General features: G+C 53.5%; 2 protein-coding genes across 11 annotated transcripts; both read right to left on the bottom strand.

Annotated features, from left to right (window-relative positions):
- Positions 1 to 787: 787 nt before the first annotated feature.
- On the bottom strand, positions 788 to 14,462 carry FXYD5 (FXYD domain containing ion transport regulator 5). 9 transcript variants are annotated; one of them, XM_082708689.1, is made up of 10 exons: positions 14,446 to 14,462; positions 11,651 to 11,831; positions 10,851 to 10,911; positions 8,921 to 9,001; positions 8,129 to 8,179; positions 6,645 to 6,761; positions 4,503 to 4,598; positions 3,443 to 3,472; positions 3,291 to 3,365; positions 788 to 1,123 (listed from the first exon to the last, which is right to left on the bottom strand). In XM_082708689.1, the coding sequence occupies exons 2-10, from the start codon at positions 11,774 to 11,776 to the stop codon at positions 1,074 to 1,076; spliced, it is 687 nt and encodes a 228-aa protein (XP_082564815.1). In that variant the 5' UTR covers positions 11,777 to 11,831; positions 14,446 to 14,462; the 3' UTR covers positions 788 to 1,073. The 9 variants fall into 9 exon arrangements, with proteins under 9 accessions (XP_082564815.1, XP_082564819.1, XP_082564814.1 ...); XM_082708693.1 differs by lacking the exon at positions 14,446 to 14,462 and adding an exon at positions 11,236 to 11,313 and having other exon boundaries at positions 11,651 to 11,916; XM_082708688.1 differs by lacking the exon at positions 14,446 to 14,462 and having other exon boundaries at positions 11,651 to 11,976.
- On the bottom strand, positions 12,203 to 21,358 carry FXYD7 (FXYD domain containing ion transport regulator 7). 2 transcript variants are annotated; one of them, XM_082708698.1, is made up of 6 exons: positions 21,245 to 21,358; positions 16,926 to 16,955; positions 14,791 to 14,865; positions 14,631 to 14,664; positions 14,422 to 14,462; positions 12,203 to 12,606 (listed from the first exon to the last, which is right to left on the bottom strand). In XM_082708698.1, exons 1-6 carry the CDS (start codon positions 21,273 to 21,275, stop codon positions 12,584 to 12,586), a joined length of 234 nt encoding a protein of 77 aa, XP_082564824.1. In that variant the 5' UTR covers positions 21,276 to 21,358; the 3' UTR covers positions 12,203 to 12,583. The 2 variants fall into 2 exon arrangements, with proteins under 2 accessions (XP_082564824.1, XP_082564823.1); XM_082708697.1 differs by having other exon boundaries at positions 12,455 to 12,606; positions 14,622 to 14,664.
- Positions 21,359 to 21,475: the final 117 nt, after the last annotated feature.

Below are 21,475 nucleotides of genomic sequence, written 5' to 3'. Positions count from 1 at the left end.
AGCCCATGAAACTGGTTTCATAATCCATGAAGAGGCTGTGACCCAAGGTCTGTGAACTCTTGTTATGCAAGCCCCCGAGGACAGGACCTGGTCTCTGTACTTTGTCGTGATGGCCTGTACACCAGGGGAGTGGCCTTTGCCCTGGGCCCCACGCTACAGAGGGCCTGCTCCAGCCTTATCCGGCGGAGCCCCTTTCCAGGGCCTTCAGGATGTGCCCACCAGAGTCTATGCCTTTCTTGACCCTGCTCGGGGTCCCCGGGACCCTGGAATTCCCTGCCCAAATGGCTTTGAGCCCTCCCCCTCCAGGGCCTGTGTGGGCTTCTTGATGGGCCTCCCCCTCCACCAAGAGGTGGCCCAAAGGCAGTCATTTGTAGTGGGGGGTGTGGGTAGAGTTCAGATGGGCAGGCTGGGGAGTCCACACTCGTGTGTGAGGCCCTTCACAGTGACAAGGGATCTGCAATGTAAAGAAAAGTAGGCCCCTGTGGGCTTGGGACTTCCATTTGCACTTGGCCAGTTTCCTTCCAAGGTAAGGGGTGAGCTCACATCCAGACGCCAGGCTGGGGTCTTGAACTGCTGTGGGCCCAATCCAGTGCTGATGCTCCCACCAGCCAGAGTCCCCACGGCCTACCCTCCCATCCCTGCTGCCTCACACCAGCCAGGCTGTGTTCTCTGGGTTCCCTGCCTTGGCTTTTGAGTCTGTGGCCCCCTTCCTTCACTCCTCTGGGGGCCCATCCCCAGTCCCAGCTGCTTTTTTCCACTCCCCAGTCACGAATGATCAGAGGCCATGGGCAAGGACCACAGTGCTTTACTTTTCATCTGAACACAATGGGTAACTTGGGGAGCAGTGCCCAGGGAGCTGGGCAGCCCTCTGGGTGGGCAGGGTAGGGAGGGGAGGGGCCTTGGGCCATCAGCCCCGGCTTTGGCTCCATCCGGGTCTTCCCTCTCAGGCTGGGCTTTATTGACTATTCTGTAGGCTTCGCGAGGGGAGGGAGGTGGCTGGGCACGGTGAGCCGGTGGGGACTCAGTCTTGGGGTGCCCATCGATTCAGTTGCCGGCCCCTACTTCCAATGGTCTCACCTGTTACGATTCCGGCATAATTGGGGTAACCGCCTACACTTGCCACCTGTGGGTAAAGAAAAGGCATCAGTCATGAGTTGGAACAACAGTGATTATCGCGTATGCTCTGGTTGCTAGGGGTCAAGGCCTGCTGACCCTGTCCCTCAGGAAGCTCCAGGGCAACCCTGAGCCAGAGATGAGGGGCACACAGGAAAAGAGCGAGTGCGAGGGCCCCAAGCAAACAGCCTCCCACACACACAGAGGAGCCTGAAAACCCCTCTGAGCTTGTGTGTGATTCGTTCATTCAGTAAATTTTTACTGCACACCTACTATGTGCCAGGCTCTGATCTTGGCACCGGGAGCACAGCTGGGGACAGGAATGGATAAAATCCCTGCCCTGCGAGAGCTAACTTTCTAGTAGTCGGGGAGACCGACAATGAGCAAAATGACTAAGTCAAGTGTATGGACAGTGATATCAGATGGTGATGTGGGCTCAGAAGAAAACTAAAGCCAGGAGGGAGGCAGGGAGGCCCAGGGGCCGGCGCCATCCTCACGGCATTGACTAGAGAGGCCTCACTGAGCAGGTGACATTTGAGCACATTGAAAGAGGTGGGGGGGGGCACGTGGACATCTAGAGGAAGGGTGTTCCAGGCAGAGGGAATAGCCAGTGCAAAGGCCCTGAGGTAGAAGGAGACAGGTGGGCTTAATGGACAACAGTGGAGGTCAGGGGGCCAGACCAAAAGTGAATGAGGGGGAGGATTCCAGAATACAAGTCTCCAGCTGCCACCTTTGCCTACTCACCTCTTTCTACTCCCCGCCAGGCTCACACAGTCCCAGCCACCCCGGCCTCTTCCTGTGGTTACTGCAACATGCTCAGCTAATTCCTGCTTTGGACTTGCTGCTCCCTTTACCTGTTTTTCAAATCGTCTTTCTCATCATCAAGAATCTGTTCTGACTTTATCTCTTTAGCAGGAGTGTCTCTTCCCATCCCTCCTGGCTTGTTATTCTGCTTTTTTTTCCTTCTGGCAATGTCCACTCTGCTCACTAATGCACTCGCTTGTTTACTGTCATCCCCCCACTGGATGTGAGCTCCCCAAGGGTGGGGACCGGGCACAGCATAGGCACAGAGTAGGTACCCACAGATGACTGTCCCCGGAACCACTGCCGGCCCCAGAGCTAACTTTCAGGCTCTGCCCTCACACAGACCTCGGTCCAGTCCTTCCCTGATTTTCAGGCGCTGCATGACCTTGGGCACACCCCTAGTTCTCTGAGCTTCACTCTTCCCACAGCGGTCTGGGTGGGGGATGGCGGGAGGAGAAGGGTGAGGACAGGCTCCAGCACAAGGTCAGGATCAACAAATGGCAGAGACAGTGTTTCTCAAGTCCTGGACTCGGTGGGGGGCAGGAGGCACCCGCCATCTCTTCTCACCACTGCTAGTGTTCTGCCTCCCACCTCAGACAGAAAAGGATGTGGCTGTGTGTGCTTTCCTGATGGGGAAGTTGGGCAAGAGAGGCAATAACACTTGATGTAAGCTATATGGCTTCACGCAGAGCTTGTGAACGGGCGGCCTGTGTGTTTTAGTTCATCTGCAGCATTTTAAAAATTCATTTTTCTGCTCATTGTTCTCTCTCTGCCCCCATTCCCTATACAATGCTGGGCTCCATGCAACGCTGTCCCCAACCCCCAAGAGATGGCAACCCCTTGGCCCCTCGTCACCTAGCTGAGCCCTGGCTGGGAGGCCGTGGCCAGAGAGAGAGGTTTGGGTTTCAGATCCCTTCCCCCTCTGCTCCCTCCTGGTGGGATGGAGGGCAGGGGCATGCAGAGGCTGGAAACCTCTCCCTGGAGCCACGGAGCCACGACCCAAGCGAGTGGCCCCATCTGCAGTTCTGTCTCCCACTAGTCCCTGGCACCACCACTCCCCCCTGTCACCTCTCCAGGCTGTGGGGACACAGCTGCCCCTCCCCGTTGCTGTGCCATCCTGCTGCCACCAGAAGAACCACCCAGCTGAGCTCAGCCTACATCTCTAAGGGCATGTTTGGGCTAAGTCAATGGTGATCATTTTAAGCCATTGACTTCTTCCAGTGTGGTTTCTCCAGACATGTAGCTAATATGACCTGTTTAAAACAACTCTGTCTCAGGGAGGAGGGGCTTCAAGAACTGATCCCCTGAGTCAAAGTCCAAGCTGAAGCCTCCTCCCTCCCAGGCTTGGGGCCTCCCCCAGCTCTGAGTCTTACTCGTGAGGATGACAATGCCGGTGATGAACAGCACAGCTGCGACCAGCAGCCCCCGCTTCCGGAGAGTGTATTCATCTGCAGAGAGAAAAGTGGAGTAGGACAAGAGGGGCCTCCCTCCCTGCCTCTTCCCACTCCTCCCATGGGTAACTTACCATAGGAGAAGGGGTTGTCCTCACTGGAACCTGGGGGGACAGACAGGGAGCAAGTCAGTGTTCAACAAAAATTGTGGAGTGAAGCAGTGAATGACGGAGACAGTAGGGAGGGAGGGAGGAGGACCTGGGCCTCAGCCTTGGGATGCTTAGAACCAAAGCCTCATACAACGCACTACATGGCTCCCACCTCCTCTCTACCTCAGCTCCTCACTCCAGCGCTCACCTCTATGGCCACCCCACTAGCGGCTGGACAAGGCCCCTCTCACCTCAGGGCCTTTGCACTGGCTGCTGCCTCTACCTGCAACACCCCTGCCCAGACATCCACATGACTCCCCCTCAGCTCCTTCTCAGAGAGGTCTCCCCAGCCCTCCAGTCACCTCTGCCCATAATGCTACTTTATTTCTCTTGATAGCAGCTTTAAACTACCTGATAGATAATTCTTATAACTCTTATTAGTGTCTCTATCCCCCACAAAAATGGGGAAGAGATTTCCCAAGAGAAGAGATTTTTGTCAGCTTTGTTCACTGCTATCTCTCTGATACCTAGAACACAGCAGGTGCTCGTCAATGTGTTTTGAATAAATGAATGAACTCTCTATGTGACCAATCATTTCTACCCCTTCAGTGGGGCTGGCTGGGCAGGAAGTGGAAGATAAGGCCACAAAGGGACAGATCAAGGTATCCCTGAAACAGAGCTCCCTTCCTGACCCCTAAACTGATCTCAGAAGCATCAGTAAGTACAGCTGAGACCAGAAGAGCCCCTCAACTGAGCCCAGATGAAATCTCCAAACTGCAACCTTGGGAGCTACATAAATGGTTGTTATTTTAAGCCAGTGAACATCACGGTGGTTTGCACTGGGCAATCATTCATGGATTCGTTTGTCTATCCAGACATTTATTGGACGCCTACCTTATAACCCCCTCCTTCCAGCCTTGAACTCATGTATCCACCCAACACATGTTTACGGAGGACTATTTCATGCTGGGCATGGTTCCAGGTGCTAGAAATACACAGGGTATAGGAAATTTCCTGTTTCCAGTCTGGGAAGGGAGTTACTGACCAGTCGGCCCGAGGATAGGGTCTGGCCTGCCGCCTTTGCCTGGAGACTGCCTTTTGGAGACCGTTGTGCCTTTACTGGGTTCAGCCGAGGGTGTGGCTAGATGGTGGCAGAGGGCAGAAATGAGTTGTGGAGGAGACAAGGCACAATGACTTCCCTTCCTGGGATCATGACCTGAGCCCAAGGCAGCCGCTTAACAGACTGAGCCCGCCAGCTGCCCCACCACCTCACTTCTTAAGTATGAACCGACAGGCAAGGGTCACGAGATGTTTGGGAAAGCCTTGGCCAAGGGAAGGCTCAAGCCAGACTGGCAGCAAGGACAGACACATGGAAACCACAGAGAACGTAAAGGACTGTGTGCTGTGCGGGGCTCAGACACACTGGTCCTAGAGAGCCTGGGCTCACATTCTGGTTCTGCAGCTTTGGGCTGTGTGGCTAGCAGAGGAACCTCTCTAAGCCCCAGTTGCCCTCCTGTAAAATGAGGTTTTGACAGTTCCTACCACGCAGGGGGCCATGAGCACTGAATGAGTTAACATGGGAAAGCTTAGCACAGTGCCTGCCACAGAGCAAACTCCTCTGCTGCTGTCACCCTAGAGCTGGCTCTCCTCCTAGGAGCAGCTTCCCCTTTCTTTGGGGTGGGAGGGCCTGCTCCCGCTTTACCCAGTCCATCTGGTTCTATTGTAACACAGGCCACAAGGGGGAGCATGTGACCCAAGCTCCTTCTTCCCTGGGAGGAGGGCTCTGGTGAGCCAAGGCTCTAAGATGCCTTTTACCACTTGATTTCATGACCCCCTCAGCCCAACTGAATTTCTCTCACGCATATTCAGGAACATGATATCATAACACAGAGTAGCTCGGGTCAACACGGACTCACAACAAATGAATCTAGAGATGTGAGAATGTTTTCTCCATTGGGAAGAGTGGACACAGTCACTACACATCCCCGTACCTCCATTTTGGTGGAAAATAGAATAGTTCTCTTCTCTAAGACATTTTATTTCCATCCATGGTAAAATTGCTTTAATAGATAGGCTCTGTCAGAATCAGATGCTTCACTGCCATCCCTGGAAAACTACAAAGATTATAAAAATCCACAAGGGGAATGACATGGCCTTGGAGGTGATGCTCTTGTGCAGTGCCCAGTCTGCACAACTGTGCATGCATGTCAGCCTGGGAATGATCCAAGCTAAGGTACCTTCCAGATGGGGCTGCTCTTCAAATATGGGTCACACAGGAATGGGAGACCACCTGCTGACTTCCCCTCAGCTCAGCGTCCTTTCCCATGCCTGTTAACTGACTCACTGTTCCTGAGGGGAACTACTTCTTCCCTGACTGTGGTCTATGCAGTGCAGACAGGGGTGACCCTGCTCTCCAGCCCCAGAGTGGGCACAAGTCTCGGGTCTAACCAGTCAGAGCAATCCATTTCCCTGGCTCCCTTGCCAAAGGCCATACGTGGGCGTGTGACCCCAGCTGGCCAGTGAGTGTCAATTCTATGCCTTGGGCTACAGGTGAGAAAGAGATGTGCTCTATCTGCTGGGTTTATGACTTAAATAGAACTATAGGACTATATTTGCCACCAAGAGGGGAAAAGAAACTTGAGAACTTAAGAACATAGTCAACAGAGCTGAGAAAGAGAGAGCAAGTCAGTTATGATGGCAATCCTTGAGGACCTAGATCCACCTATTCCTGAAATCCTATATTGGGACTTTACAGAACACATATAGCCAATAAATCTATTTTACTTTTAGTTGTGTTTGCAGTATTTTGCAAGTGAAAAGCTCCTGCTCTAACATGAAGAGGTACACAAAGGAAACATCTACATCCACATTTCCAGGTGCCAGCCCTATAAAGGAACCTGAAAAACAAAAGTCCATCAGGTTTGGAGAACACTGTGTACAACAAGCTCCTGTAGGGGATGCTTGCTGCAAATGAGTGTTAATAGGACTCCAAGAAGTCCCGCCAAAAAGAAATGTGTTTAACTCAGAGTTTCCCAAACACCTTTGACCGCAAATCAAAACAGAGTTTTTTGAAAATGTATGAACAATTCCCCAAACAGGTGCTCTGAGAAATGTACCTGGGGAACTGTTGACCCAGATAGAGAATTAAACAAAATTTGTATGTTGCCTTTCTAGTCCCAGGCCATACCTTCTGGGCTGGTCTTGCCTGTCCTCGGATCTGTGGTTAGGGGCGGGTACACTCCGGTCGGTTGCTGGGACTCCATTTTCGGGGTCTGGATCTCCTCCTCCTGCTCTCGTGTTGTTCCTACTCAGGTCAGATGAGTGAGGGAAGGGTGAGCAATGAGTGAGACAGGGGCTTGCAGATCCATAAAACATCAGAGGGCCCTCTCCCCCTCCTCTGGTTCGCAAAAATCAGGGACGGTCATGTTGCAGCTGTCACAGTGCAGGTGGGAAAGGGGGACACTGGCCTGTGGCTGGCAGTAGGGTGAATCTGCACAGCCACTTCCCAAGAGGCTTTGAAAACACATGTCGGTGTTCGTGTTCTTTGTCCCATAGCGTTGTGGGTAAACGCCGACATCCGGGACCCCCAGTCCCACCTCAGTCCCTGACTTGTTGTGACACCTTGAGTGAATTATTCTGAGCCTGTTTCCTTGCCTGTAAAGGAAGGCTGTTCTATTTCAGAAGGTTTGGGTGAGGATTGAGTGAGTGAACGCAGGTCAGATAGAAACATGACCAATATATCATAAGCGTTGATGGGGTTTGCTTAAGGAGGAGGGAACGAGGTTGCCTATTGCGTTGCTGGGTGTAGGAGAGAAGACTAATATGTTCACAAGACGTGCAAGTTTTCCTTAACCACGCGCAGACATCCAAGCGGAGTACCAGACAGCAGTGCAAAAGAACAAGACCAGTGGTTTATACAGGAATGTGGGGAGAGCCTCCAAACATACCGTTGAATGGGGGGAAATAGCAAGTTGCAGAACAACGATCATTTTGCAAACGACCAGCTCACAGGAACACGCTCCCCAGTCAGGATATTTTCTGCAGGCAATCCCCCTGTGGTCCAACATCTCTGGGGGGCTACTCCCCAACCAGCGCCAGCAGTGGGGGCCTCTTGGAGACGGTGGGGAGAGAACAGAATGGGGGATGGACCATAGGATTTCATCCCGCCTATAATATCTGTATCACTTCTAAGCAGAATGTGTGCACGTACTATGGTATCATTAAATATTCATGGAGAAAATCGGGGAGAACTTTTTGAATGATACTCCCAGAAACAATTCAAAGCTCGCTTGAAAACTCAAAAAAGGCAAAAGATACAGAGATTAAAGGAAGGAAGGAATGGCTTTGGCCCCTGGGGAGTTGCCGGGGTGTTTGCAAAGCTCTGATCCTTGAGCTGGGTGCCGGTTACGCAGGGGATCGATTTAGAGTGATCTGCTTTAGTTCTATGTTTATGGGTTTTGTATTTTTCAGTCTGCATATTCTTTTTCACAATTTCGAAGGATTTGTTTCTAAAGAAGCGGAGGTGGGTGGCTGGTTGTCCCACCACAAAGTAAGACAGAGGGTTCAGAGCTGGGGGACCAAAATGAGTAACCAAGGACCAGGAGGGTCATGTGGGAAAGAAAGAAGAGGGCTCCATCCCAGGCCCACGGTCCCGCCCCCTCCTCCACTCACCACTAGTCTGCAGGCTTATCTGAGGGGTGGGCTTGGGTTCTAGGTCTGCATCTGGAGTCCAGAAACATGGAAAGAAGAGAGAGAAGATGTGGAGAAGGTCTATGGGTAGAGGAACTGGGGGATTTCTGTAGCCGTTCAATTTTTATAAAATTGAGATGACTTAATTAACCGAACCACTTGCTAATGTCCCAATGGCCTCGCCCACACCTGCCCTGCTTCAGCCTTCTCCTCCCACAGATGCATATGCCCCTACTCAGAACTCAGCCACCTCTGGAAAGAGCCCCCTGGAACTTCCCTTATGAACCACCATTCCCTGAGTCTGGGTCCACTTCATTCAGTGAGGCCGGCACCAGTCTTATTGGGGTTGGAACATGAGACTGGGGTCTGGTCAATCACCTTTGGCCTGTGGCCACAATGATCAGCTCATGGCTGGACTTGTCACCTGAGGCCAGTCAGGGATGCTCAGTTGTGGGAATTTTGCTGGATTGGGGAAGGGGAAATCCATTTTCCTCTGGCTTCCTAACAGGACGGACGGAAGCCTCAGGTCTCTAGGGGCCGTCTTGATCTCATAAAAGGATCGTCCAGCCAAATCAGAAAAGATAGAACCAAGAGACTGAGATAGGTTCCTGATAGCATCATTTGAGCACCTAGACCCAGCCATGCCTGAAGGCCTCTCACCAGACTTTCTGATTGCACAAATCCAAAATTCCTAAGCGGTCAGAGCTTGAGATTTTTGTGGCTGTTGTTATTTGCAGTGACAGGATCTTGACAGATCTATCTCTCTTTCCTCACCTGGGGCTGGTGTCAGAGCACGAACATTTGATTGGTTTGGGTCTGCTGGAGAAAAAACTGTGGCCTCCTTCGATATCTGTCCTGAGAAACCAAGGGCAAGGAGTCAGAGAGGAGCCTCTTGTCCCGCTTCTCTCATCAAAATTCCATCTTGCCCTCCCCTCTGAAGCTGTGGGCAGTTGCTCAGGACATACTGGTGAAGCAGCAGACAGACAGACAGACATTTGAATAGTGATATCCATCCATGGTCCTGGAAGTGTTTTAAGAAACGCTGATGCCCAGCACTCCTTCTCCAGCTCCTCTCCCTTGCCCAGACTTGTGGGAAAGGAGAGGTGATTTAGCCTCGTGAGCCCGGGTCCTAAAGTTAGCCAGGGCTATGGTCTCAAATTCTGTTTCCAGCGACTTCCTTCCTATGTGACCTGGAGCAGGTGAAGTCCTCTCTCTGAACCTCAGCTGTCTCACCTGCAAAGACGGCATACTACCTGAATCTGCTTCTCAGGGCTACAAACAGGGTGAAAGGACACAGCAGAGGAAAGGGTCTCCCCTACTCCCTGATATGCAGCCAGAACTGGATACAGCCACTGCTCCCGCCCTGGCCCAGCCTCACCCTCTCTGGCCTGGATACCCCCCCGCCCAGGGCTCCCTGCCTTCATCCCTGCCCCCTGCAGTCTGCTCCCACTGGCAACCAGAGAGGCCTGTCAACCCCTGGGTAAGGTCAAAGTGTTGCTTGTGCAGAGCCCTCTCCTTGCTCCTAATACAAGCCAAAGGACTTGTGGGGCCTGGGCTGTCCCCCTCTCCCCTCCCTCTGGTCCCCTGTCACCCCTTTCACCTCTCCTCTTCCCACCCTGCCCTTGCTCACCCCAGCCTAGTCACTTGGCCTGCGCGCTGTTCCTTGCACTCACTGGACAATACTCATCCCCCAGATGCCTGCTTGGCTCACCCCAACCATGTCCTTTGAGTGTCTGCCTAAATATCACCTTCTAGCGAGGTCTTCTGGGGCCACCCCGTCTAAACAGTCCTCATTACTCTGCTCTGGTTTTCTCCATAGCACTTACCACCTTCTAGCATGCCATATAGTTTGCTGATGGATTGTTTATTGCCTGTCTTTCCCAGCTAGAATGTGAGCTCCTGTGTTATGTGATGCTGCTTCTCCCATGCATAGAATAAAGCCTGGCACACAGTAGCTGCTCAGTGAGCACTGGCGAATGACTGAAAGAATACATGAAAACCATTTTAACAAAGACAAATGGGGCAGTTTATGACCCAAATTCTGGGGGCAAGAAAGATGGTTGTATCCCAGCCTCACTGCTCTCTAGCCTCTAGCACACGACACTTCCCTTTGCAGAGCCTCGATCTCCTCATCCATAAAATGGGCCTGACCATATGCATAACAGGGTAAGGCTTAAGTTGAAATGAGTTCCCCTAGGCACCACAAGCCATGTAGAAAGCACCTGCAAATGCCCACCATGAGTACTGTCTTCTAGAAACCCTCCCCAGGGAGGACTGAGACAGTTCTTACTCTTGGACTGGCCCCAGCTCACCCCCTTTGCCTAATCGTGTATTACCCGGATTACCCGGCTGTCCCAGGAGCGGCTTTGCTGAGAGCCTAGGGTTCCTGGCTGCTCAGTAGAAAACTGACACCAGTCTCCCAGCCAAACCAAACTCAGTGAGTTCTTCTTGGAGGTGAAATGAAGATGCTCAGCAGGACAGGCTCTGGCCAGACTTATTGGAAGCGGCCACCCAGGTGCGAGGTGTCCAAAGAGGGTGTAACCCCGGTCCCCTCCACCAAGCCCCCACTTCCTGGTGCTGCCTCGGTAGGAGGGTAGAGACACAGGGCAGGCTATCGAAATCCACTGGGCGCCCGCCCACCCCCCACCAGTGTACTCAAGGTGGGGCACCCTGGGACAGAGTGGGGACAAGGGCTCAGCCTTACCTCTGGTGGGGAGAATCAGGCCAACGATGGTGAGGAGACATAGGCGACCAGAGGGCGACATCTATGGGGTGAGCAGGAGCTGGAGTCAGCCATGATGTCACTAGGCAGGACCTCCGCCCCCCCCACACACACACATGCTGGTCCAGTGGGGATCCTGCAGTCCCTTCTTTACCCAGAGGAAGCACCTCTGGCTTCAAGGACACCCCCGCCAAGCCCCGCCAGGGCTTCAAGGAGAAGGAGGGCTCTAGAAGTGGAGGGAGGCCCCCAGCAACCACCCCCTTCTTCCATCTGCAGGCCCCCAAAGAAAACAAGAAGCATCAGACCGAAAGGGGCTTCCAGTAGCAACCACCACACAGGGGCACCCCTGGGGCAGAGAAGAACTTACCCCACCAAGGCTGAGCCTACAAGGCACAGGAGTAGATCAGGAGGGCCCCGTGCCTCCCTCCGGGGCTGTCCCCAGAGGCTAGGAGTCAGCAAGGAGGGGAAAGAGGAAGAATGAGTAATGTGCTCCCGATCGAAGGAAAAAGTGAGCTGGTGTTAGGGGCCTCACTGCCTCAGGGACAATAGAGCAGGATGCTGGGCACCTCTTGGAGACCCGACTGGAGAGGAATGGCAGAGAGCTGGGGAGACTGAGGCCCACGGGCAGCCCGCAGCCCACCGTAGTGCCCGAAGAGCAGGCGCGGAGACTGGAGCATGAGTAAAGAGGAAGAGAGGCACGAAAAGAGCAGTCCTCCAGGCACCTGAGCCCGGCCCCTGAGCAGAGGGGAGGCGGGCGCAGGCGGATCGGAGGAGAGACTTACGTCAGAGCCGGGGGTCCCAAGCCGGCAGCCTCCTCGTGGACAGAGGGCAGCGGCGGTGGCTGCGTCCCGGCGGAGGGTGTGGCCAGGGGAGAGCTGGCGGGCGGGGACCGAGACGGGCTCAGTCATTTCCTCTCGGGTTTCCTGGCTTCAGAGCCCGTGGTGGGAGCAGGAGGGGGAGACGCTGAGGGCGATGGGGGGCAGGGGTGAGAGGCCGGTTAGTGGCCTCCACCCACCCGCTGTGGGGAGGAGGGCGGGAGAGCACCGGCAGGTCTCGGTGGGTGGGAAACCTTTGGGGAGGCAGGGGAGGTGGGCGGGGTGTCTACTCTGGTGGCGGGGGCGGCGGGGAAGCGACGGGAAGGGGCAACTGGGGAGGAGGCGCGGAGCACGGGAGGGGAAACTCCCGGGTCTCTGAGACTGGGGAGGCCACTGGGGCGCTGGGGGAGGGGAGGAAGAAGGAGGTGGCAAGCCTGGGGACGGGAGAGAGTTCCCCCAAGGTTCAGTTTTGCCCTCTCCCCCATTTTGTCCCCACAGATGAGAACTCACAGACAGAACAGGGGAAAAAACCAAGTGCACATTTATTAAGCTCAAGACAGAGACTCCAAGGGTGCAAGGAAACCGATCTTCGGAGGGGAGACAGGGAGGTGCAGGGGAGTAATACGTGGGCATTCTGGGGGGCTGGGGCTGGACTCCTGGACTCCAGGAGCTGGAGGCCTGAGTCCCTGGGTCCGGGATGCAGACGGGCTCTTTGGGGGGTCGTCATTGCCAAGACCTGGGGAGGGGCAGCGGGGTGCAGCCGCACCAGCCTCGGGTGGGTGGGGCGGCTCATTCGGGGGAGCGCTCCCCGGCGCAAGGCTGGGGTCCCCACCGCCTCCACCCGGTCCTCAGGCTTCTGCACTCAGGCAGGGACAGCAGTGGAGGTGCCCAGGGCTGGTTTTACACGCCACCACCTCCAGGGGCTGGGGACCGGGGGTGGGGGGTGGGTGGAGACAAAGAGAGACACAGAGACAGTGTCAGAGAGCTGTGGTCACCCACACTGGGCACTTGTGCAAGCAGCCCCTTCCCACAAACCAGTGCCCCCTTCCCCCATCCTCCCATGGAAACCAGACCCCCAGGAACTGTCACCCTGAGCTAACACTGGGAATGTTTTGCCTCCCCACACAATGATTCCTTTAGGGACACCTGTGTGACTTTTGTCCTGCCCCACAGGACACTGTCATGGAGGGGAGCATACTTGTGATGAGGCTGGAGACCCCTGGCCCATCTTGGGACCTTCTGGAATGTCCCCCCTGCTAGAAGGAAATCTCCATGCCCCTTCTGGGTCCCCAGCCTCCTCCTATACCCCCATCCTAGACACACACCCTATTTCCCCAATGTTTGGACACAGTTGGAATTCCTCTGTGTCCCACCCACTGGGGACCATCAGGCAACTGGAGTGGGTCACAGTCCTGGGCATATTCTGAGACCTTGCCCCAGGTACTAGCGCCACCCACCCCACCCCACCCCCGCCGCCGTCATCCACAAACACCCCCCCCTTAGGGTTTTTAAATGTCATGAAAAGAACACAAAACAAAACACATCAAATTCCACACAAAATCCCCCCAAGCACAGAGTACCCCAAGACCCACTTTTTAGTTCTAAGCCTTTCTGTGAGAGGCAGAGAGATTCCCATTTCTGATTTTCATAAGTCCCTGGAAAGGACGCAGTTCCACTAAAAACAGGTCAGGATATTTTTACATAATTCGAATTAACACCCCCAAGGAGTCCCAATCTCTCATCTGCAGCTTATTCCCTCCTACATCCTAATCTCTGTCCACCTTCCACCCACCTGCACCGCCTCCTTCCCCACCCCCCTCACCCCCTCACACTCCCACACCCTCATACTCCTGACCTCTCCATGCCCCCACCCCTTCCATGGCCCCACCCCTTTTCCCCACCCTTCACTCCCTCCACACTCTTCACCCCTCCACACCTGCCACCCCTTCTGTGGCCCCCCACCCCCCAACTCTTCCATCCCCTTCATCTCCTGTACTCCCCCCCTCCACTCTCCACCCCCCACGTACACCCCCTCCATCCTTCTCACACTTTATTCCCTTCCTGTACTTTCCATCTCATACTCCTTCCATCCCCATATTGTCTTTTCCAAAATCAGTTTTTAAAATCTGTATTCTATGCTTTGGTTATTTTGATACAATTATCCAAAAACCCTTCCCTCCTTTCCTCCCTCCTCCTTCCCCCTCTCCTCCCTTCCCGCCTTCCTTTTTCTTTCTTTTTCCGTCTTTTAAAGTAATCTTTTCCCCCAATGTGGGGCTCGAACTCATAACCCTGAGATCAAGAGTCACAAGCTCCCACCAACGGAGCCAGCCAGATGCCCATCTCCTTCCTTTTTCTTGATCATTTCATCCTTGGTCTTCCCAGCTGAACAATAAGGTCTGGGAAATATCCCATCTTCCCCCCCCCCTCCTGTAGTGCTCAGCTCTGTCCCTAATCCGAATGCTGTGGCCCCGCCTCTCTTCACAGACTTGTGGCTTTCTCCCCTGGAGAATTAGTTCATCCTTGCTTTCCCGGAGCTTGACTGCTTGTTTCTGGGAAGCTTCAGTGGACTCTAGGACGTTCCCCACACCCCACTGACTCCATAGGTTACCCTCTTCCATCCGAGGGGCCTCAGCTCCCACTGCGGTTGGCCCATCCATGCATGGGTGGCTTCATTCTCGGGGGACATCCAGTGCCACCCCTCTTCCCCAACTGCCCCCATTCCCCTTCCTCCCCCTCACCTGAGGAGGGCAGCTCCGACTTACAGGATTTGCACGTTGGGCTGCAGAAGCAAAGACCAGAGAGAAAAGCATCAAGAAATCCAATAGCCACAGGCTTTCTGGGAAAGATGGGGGGACCCTGGAGCCCTTCTGTTAGGGAAATACCCCTGCACCCCAGGCTGCTCCCGCCCCTCTCCTCTCTCTCCCCGCTGCTGCCAGACCTCTCAGACCTGGAGTCCGCCTTCCTGCACTTGACCTTCTTGCCTGTGAGGAGACAGATAGACACAACGAGGCAGGACGTAAGAGTCTGGATGAAAGCCAGCAGGGAAACTGTAGGTGCCCAGGGATCCCAAGGCGGCGCTCTGAAGCCCAGGAAAGGGTCACACTTACTGATAATGATGAGGATGCCCAGCAGGAACAATATGGTGGCCAGAGTCATGCCCACTGTCTGCACAGTGTCATAGTCTGGGGGAGACAATGGCGGACATCAACATGGGAAGCACCTCAGCCCTCCCTGGAGCCTCAACCTGGCTTCAAGGCTGCCTGGCCAGGGGCCCAGGGTCTAGGGATGCTGCAGGCTGTGCTGGGGGCTCCCCCAATGGGCTAGTGTGAGGATGGAGAGCAGGAGCTCAGGAGCTCCCTTGACTTCTTTACCCTGACTCTTCCCTAGATGCTTCATGTATACAAAAAACCATCCTCTACATCATAGAGGCTGATGTAGATCATAGATGTCTGAACTATCTCAGCAAGCAACCTGCTCTGTGGTCTCCCCGCACCCCAGACACAGGGATCCTGCTAATACCTGAGTCAGATCAGGGTCCCCCAGCTTGGAGTCCCCACCCCACCCTGGCTTCCAGTGCATTCTGAGGAAAAGCTGCAGTTCCTTCTCAGACCTCACCCCACTCCACTTTCTGCCTCAGTCCCCTCCCCCAGGCATCCTGGTCTCTCTGCCATTCCTGGAGCAGATCAGGTATGGTCCTACCTCAGGGCCTTTGAATTTGCTGTGCCCTCTGCCTGAAAGCTCTCTCCCCGCCAATATTCCCACCTTACCAATTTCTGGGCTTTATTCAAATGTCAGTGAAAGCTTCTCTGAAACCTTGTCTATTTGGAATTTCCCATTCTTTCCCTAGCACTTTATAATCTCATTCTTTCCTGTATTTTCCTTCATAAGAATCATTATTGTCCAAAATGCCACAGTAAATATGATTGATCCTTGAAGAACATGCAGGTCCCCTTAGATGTGATGTTTTTTCAATAAATATAGTATAGCACTGTAAATGTATTTTCTCTTCTTCATGATTTTTTTTTGGGGGGGGGGGTAAGCTCTACACCCAACTAGGGGCTTGAACTCATGACCCTGAAACAAGAGTTGCATGCTCTACTGACTGAGCCAGTCAGGCGCCCTTCTTCCTTATGATTTCCTTAACAACATTTTTTCCTCTAGTTTCCTTCATTGCCAGAATGCAGTACATAATACACATAATATACAAAATATGTGTTAATCAACTGTGTATGTCATCAGTAAAGCTTCCAGTTAACAGCAGGCTATTAGTAGTTAAGTTTTGGGGGAGTCAAAAGTTACATGTGGATTTTCAACTACATGGGAGGCTCGGCACTCGTCATCCCCATGTTGTTCAGGGGCCAATTGTATTTATTGAAATATGAATTTATAGAGCACCCACTCTGTACCAGCAGTGTCCTGGCCTCTGCCTCAGGGAATTGGCTTTCATATTGTGACAAAACAAGGGACAAGATAAAATGAAACATCTGGGCCATGTGACTATGACTAGATGTGTCTGTGGCTCGTATTGGCAGAGAGTCAGGAAGGGCCTCTCCCAGCAGAGCAGTCAATATTTGATCTGAGCCCTGAAGAAGGAAAAGGAGCTTAGTCAGCTGTGTGGAGAGCTAGACAAGGAGCATTCCTGGCAGAGGGAACAGCACATGCAAAGGCCCTGGGGTGGGAAAGAATTTGGCATATTGGAGGAACAGTACAAGTGAGCAAAGGGAGAGAGCAGAGGGTGTTTAGAAAGGGAACCTGGGCCATGTCTGCTCAACTTGGGGGTAACTTCTTTAAGCTTCAGTGTCATGGGGATGATATAATGGCATCACCCAAGTAAAGCTTTCCACAAGCCTCATAGGTAGAACCTAATACTATCCCTTCTTTGCAGAAGAGCCCAGAGAGGACAAGTTACTTGCTCAAGGCCACACAGCTATTGAGTGGATAAGCTAGGATTCAAATCCAGGCAGCCTGGCCTCAGAATTGTATGCTTCTCTGGTGACCACAATGTACCACCCCAGAGACATGATGAAGCGTAGATGAGGTCCAAAGTGGGTACCGCCCCCCACATCCCACCAAATCCAATTCTGAGCCCAGCCGATGTAAACTGAAACCTCATGGTCACACGGCAAGTGGCCCAGCAGGTATCATGTTGCCAGGGCTGAAGCCACTTCAGCAATAACCTGTGGGGACCAGCAACCACCCCTCTTTCCAGCCCCAGGGTACCCTCATCACATCTACCACTCACCATAGTAAAATGGATCAGGTTCCTGAGGAACTGTGGCAAGGAAGACAGGAAAAGAGAGAGAGGGAAAACGCATTTCAACACTGGGTTTCTTAACATTTTTGAGACTCCAGATGGGGCTACTGGCCCAATATTTTCTGGGTAGAAATCAGATAAAGATGTCCTTTGATCTGAATGATATAGCCTCATGCATGGCAAGACACAGGCTTGAAGCGTGGAGCATAGGCTGGATTCCAGTCCCCACTCACACCATTAGTCAGTACCTTCCCTTGTTCAGTGCACAACCCACCAAACTGTACATGGCAGTCCTGGAACTGCCTGTGGAAATCTGAGGCAAGCTACGGACTCATTCCTAAAAAACACATACACCTATCATTTGCATATGATGCTGGAGTTAACAGACTTCAATCCCACTGATAAACTGTTGAGTGTATCAGCTTCCCCTGAATACTCCCTAAAACTTCTCAGTTATTTGACAGCTCCCAAAAAATTAGGCACTGTGGCTATAATTCTCATCCACTCACTCCTGCCACTGAATCCAATGCAGAGGAATTGTCCTATAAAATACCCTATATTATATTACATATAATATATATTTTATGACTTATTTCTAAGACATCAATTTTAAGATTCAAAATTAATTTCATAATAGCTTTCTCAGTGTGTGTGTGAATATGTATGGAACTCTACCATACAAAACACACCCACCCATTAGAAGACTCATCCCAATTTCAGAAGTGTTAATGTGTGAATAAAATGTGTGTGTGTGTGTATTTACCTTTCCCCATCCCCCACCTCCCTGTCCCAAACCATATTCCCCTTCGGAAGAGCTTAGACCACACTTCCCATTCAAAAAGCCCATCTTGATGGCTCCCTCATTCCTGACAGCTCTCAGGACATTCTGTCTTGTCTAGAGCTGAATTCTGCAGAGCATGCATCACTAGCTGAGGGGAACCAGCAATGTGAGGCCAATGCTAGGTACAGTCATCAGTTTTCTCTTCCAGGCTTGGGGAAGGATGGCAGCTTCCTTGACGCTGGGGGGTGGGGGGTGGGGAGTGTTGGGGGGGGAGACCATGTGACTAATTCTGGCCAATGAATTGTGAGTGGAAGCATCAGGTGACTTCCAGGCTGGAGCATTTAAATGTTCTTACAAGAGCTCCCTTTTGCCTGTTGCCCCCCTGTTGCGAAGTTTTCTCTCGTGAACAGAGACATCCCCCGGGGTCGACCTGCAATGGACGTATGGTATAAACGGGACTTCAACCTTGATTGTCAGAAGCCCCTGGAATTTTTGATAAAATCTTTACTATGGCACACTCTAGCTGACACATACAGATGGCACCCAGGCAAGATTCGGAATAGCACCATTTCTCATGATGTGTCAGTTTCTCCTTCGTAGTGCCCTGTCCGGTCTTCAAGGAGGAAGTCTTGGGTAGGTGTGGAAGTGTCTTTAACACCTTCTGCCTTGCTAAGCTCCCATGAGGACACCATCCTTGGGCTCCCAGCCTTCAGCAGACAGTGATAACTCTGTAGAATTTTGTGACATTATCTGGTTTTCTCCTTTATTTACCTATCTAACCAGCATTTGATAGCACTGACTGCATGCCGGGTTCTGTTCTAAGCACTTCACAGGTGTTAACACACTTCCATCTACACAGCTGCTCCCTGATACGGGTGCTGTCTTCACCCTTATTCCACACAGAAGGACACTGAGGCCCAGAAACATGGAGTCACTTGTTAAAAATCATGTTTATACTTGCCTTTAAGGCAAAAAAAAAAGGGGGGGGGGATGAAAAGTCCTGATTTTCCATTTGTGATGGTGATATAAAATGAAGCTAATTAATTAAGCTTTGTCAAAAACAAATCCTTTAAAGGGAAAAAAGTAAATGTGAGGGTGGAGAACATCTAGATAGGGCAAAAATCGTCCTCGAAAGCATCAAGACGAAAAAACATTATTTTAGAGTCGCATGTGCTGTCTTCGCTCCCCCACCAGATGGGGAGGAAGTTTGCTTGACTCCTCTGCCATTAATCCTGACATTTATAAAAGTCTTTCTAAGAACTTTTCTGGAATGAATGAAAGAAGCAATGCACACACGAGTGGGTAAGTGGGTGAATGAATGAAAGCCCCCGCTAGGCTGCAGGAAGCCCCATCAGAGGTGGAGCGGTTGGATTAGACTACTTTGTCTCCTGGGTTGCCAAATAGCCTGCCTTCCCAAACCATCAGGAGCCCACGGGGGGAGCACCTGGTCCAAAATCCTCTTTAGTTCATCCTGGGTGCCCCAGGCTCTACGCAGAAGTCCCTCTTCTGGTCCCTGCCGCCCCAGGAATCTGGTTTCTCAGGGGGAGACTGGGCTAAGGGTGGAGCCAGGAGGCAAGAGAAGAAATGTGCACCACTCCTGGCCAGTTGCCAGGGAGACATCAGGAAGGAGGTGGTTGCTATGGCAACTGGGGCATCTTCAGAGGTGAAGAGAGGTAATGGGTCCCGGCACCCCAGGCTGGGTGGGGTCCTGGGGGTTAGGTGTCTAATTCTGGGGCCAAACTTGGCTCCGTCTGCTCCCTTTGTATCTCTCAGTGTTGCCCTGCAGGGCTGGCTTCTGGCCAAGCGGAGGGTCGTTCTCAAGGATAGGGACCCAGACCCACAGGTTGTGCTCCTGCATCCCTTTTCTGTTTGCCCCCATCTCTCCCCCTTGCTTTCTGACAGAGTGGGAGAGGCCTCATTTCCCTCCCCCGTACTCCCCCCCCACACACACACAACTGATCCATTAATCAGTTTAAGTGGTGCAACACACAGCATGCTCTTCTTCCCCCCTCCCCCGGGGTTTCCCAAGACCTGCGGTCCCCTCTTCTGCTGTGACTGGGGAAAAGGAGGGGGTGGGGCTGAGGCGTCTGTCCTCCCACCTCGGCCCGTCTGCTGCCATCGATCCTGTTAACCACCATCTCTGCGAAAAGAAGCCCTGGGCTCCCGCCAGGCCCGCTGGCTCAGCCCTGCCCCCTCTCCCTAGGGTGGCTTCCAGCCTCTGCAGCCCCCCCCCCCCCCGCCCTGCTTCAAATTCTGCAGATATGGCTCGGTGCAGCAGCCCCTGCCTGCCGGGAAAGGGGGCAGGGAAGGCGAGATCAGAGTGGAACTGGGGTTCCCTTCACCACCAGGGGCTCCTCGGCACCACCGGCCCATCCCCTCTGGCCCTGCTCTCAGTGATGGAAACCCCACCCCCACCCCCATTAGAGCATTCTTCTCCTGGTTCCTCTGCAGAGACAACCTCAAGAAAGGGGGCTGTTAGGGGGCAGCCAGTGTTTAAGTGGGCACATAACTGGGTTAAGGGGCGTGAGATGTAAATCGCGCCGCAGCTGAATGGGGGTAAAGAAGGGACATCTGTGTGCACACCTGAGTGCACCTCCCGGACCAGACAACACCCCTGCATGCTGGCTGGAAAGGAGGGTCCCACCATCCATTCCTGCCCAAGCGGGGGCTCACCGCAGTGGCTCGGCCCCACCCCACGCTGCTCCTCCTGCTATCTCTCTCCCGCGCTGTGGGTCCATCTCTCCTCCTCCTCTGTGTCTTTCTCTATGCCTCTCTTTTTGTCTCTGATTTTCTCTCTCTCTGCATCCTTTTCTGTTGCTCTCCGCCTTCCCCTTCACTCTCAATCTCTTTCGGCATCTTATCTGTCTTCCCCCACGTCTCTGACTCTGGGTCCCCTGTCTCGCTCGCTCTCTCTTTCAGGCTTTCAATTTTTCACATTCCTTTCCATCTCCCTCTCTCTTCCGTCTCTTTCCATCTTTTTCTCACTTCCTTCAGCTCTCTACACCCTGTCTTTCCGTCCTTCTCCCTCCTTCCCGCGGAATCTGCCTGTCAGGGATTTCTGGAGACACCCACCATAAGAGCCCGCGCTGGAAAAGGGAGGCATATGCCTCCCCTCCCCCCACCTTGCCCATCTTGGAGACCCTGAAATTTGCGAGAGCCCCTGTGGTCGCAGACCCATCCGTTCCCACCCTCGAAGCCCGTCACTTCGCGTCCACTACCGCCGCTGTGCAGGACCAGCCGCCCGGTTGCCATAGCTACCGGTCCGCGCATCCTTTCTCCCGGGACTGCCGCTCTCCAACCGCGGGTCCCGCACAGGAACGACACCACCGAGAGGGGGTGTCCACGAGGCCTGGAGGGGCGCCAAGGGGTGCACTGCAGGGGCCTCCACCCATGGAAGGAACAGACATCCCCTTCCCCATTCCCTTCCCTTTTCAGTACTGGAATCTCCCTAGATCCTCTCCCCTAAGCGTTAAGATCCAGGACCCTCCCCACCAACCCGCTCGCCCTCTCCCCAGGCGGCGCTCACCCTTTGTAGGGGCCTGGGTCGGGGTCGCCATGCCGGGCCGGAGCAGGGGGCGGCTGGATGCGGAGACGGTGAAGGCGCGGCTGCAGCAGCTGGAAGCTGGACGGACTGATGTCGGGGGGGAGATGGGGGGAGCCCTCGTGTGGGGGGGGGCCGTAGCCAATGGGGGCCCGGAGAGCCCGCCCCCGTCCCGGCCACCCCCGCCCCCGCCCCCGCCCACTCCCGACGTCCCCG

This window comes from Mustela nivalis (genome assembly GCF_964662115.1).
Source record: "Mustela nivalis genome assembly, chromosome: 18".
Taxonomy (NCBI): Eukaryota; Metazoa; Chordata; class Mammalia; order Carnivora; family Mustelidae; genus Mustela; species Mustela nivalis.
The sequence above is the reverse complement of the archived record's forward strand: the minus strand, read 5'-3'. Positions and strand labels throughout refer to the sequence as shown.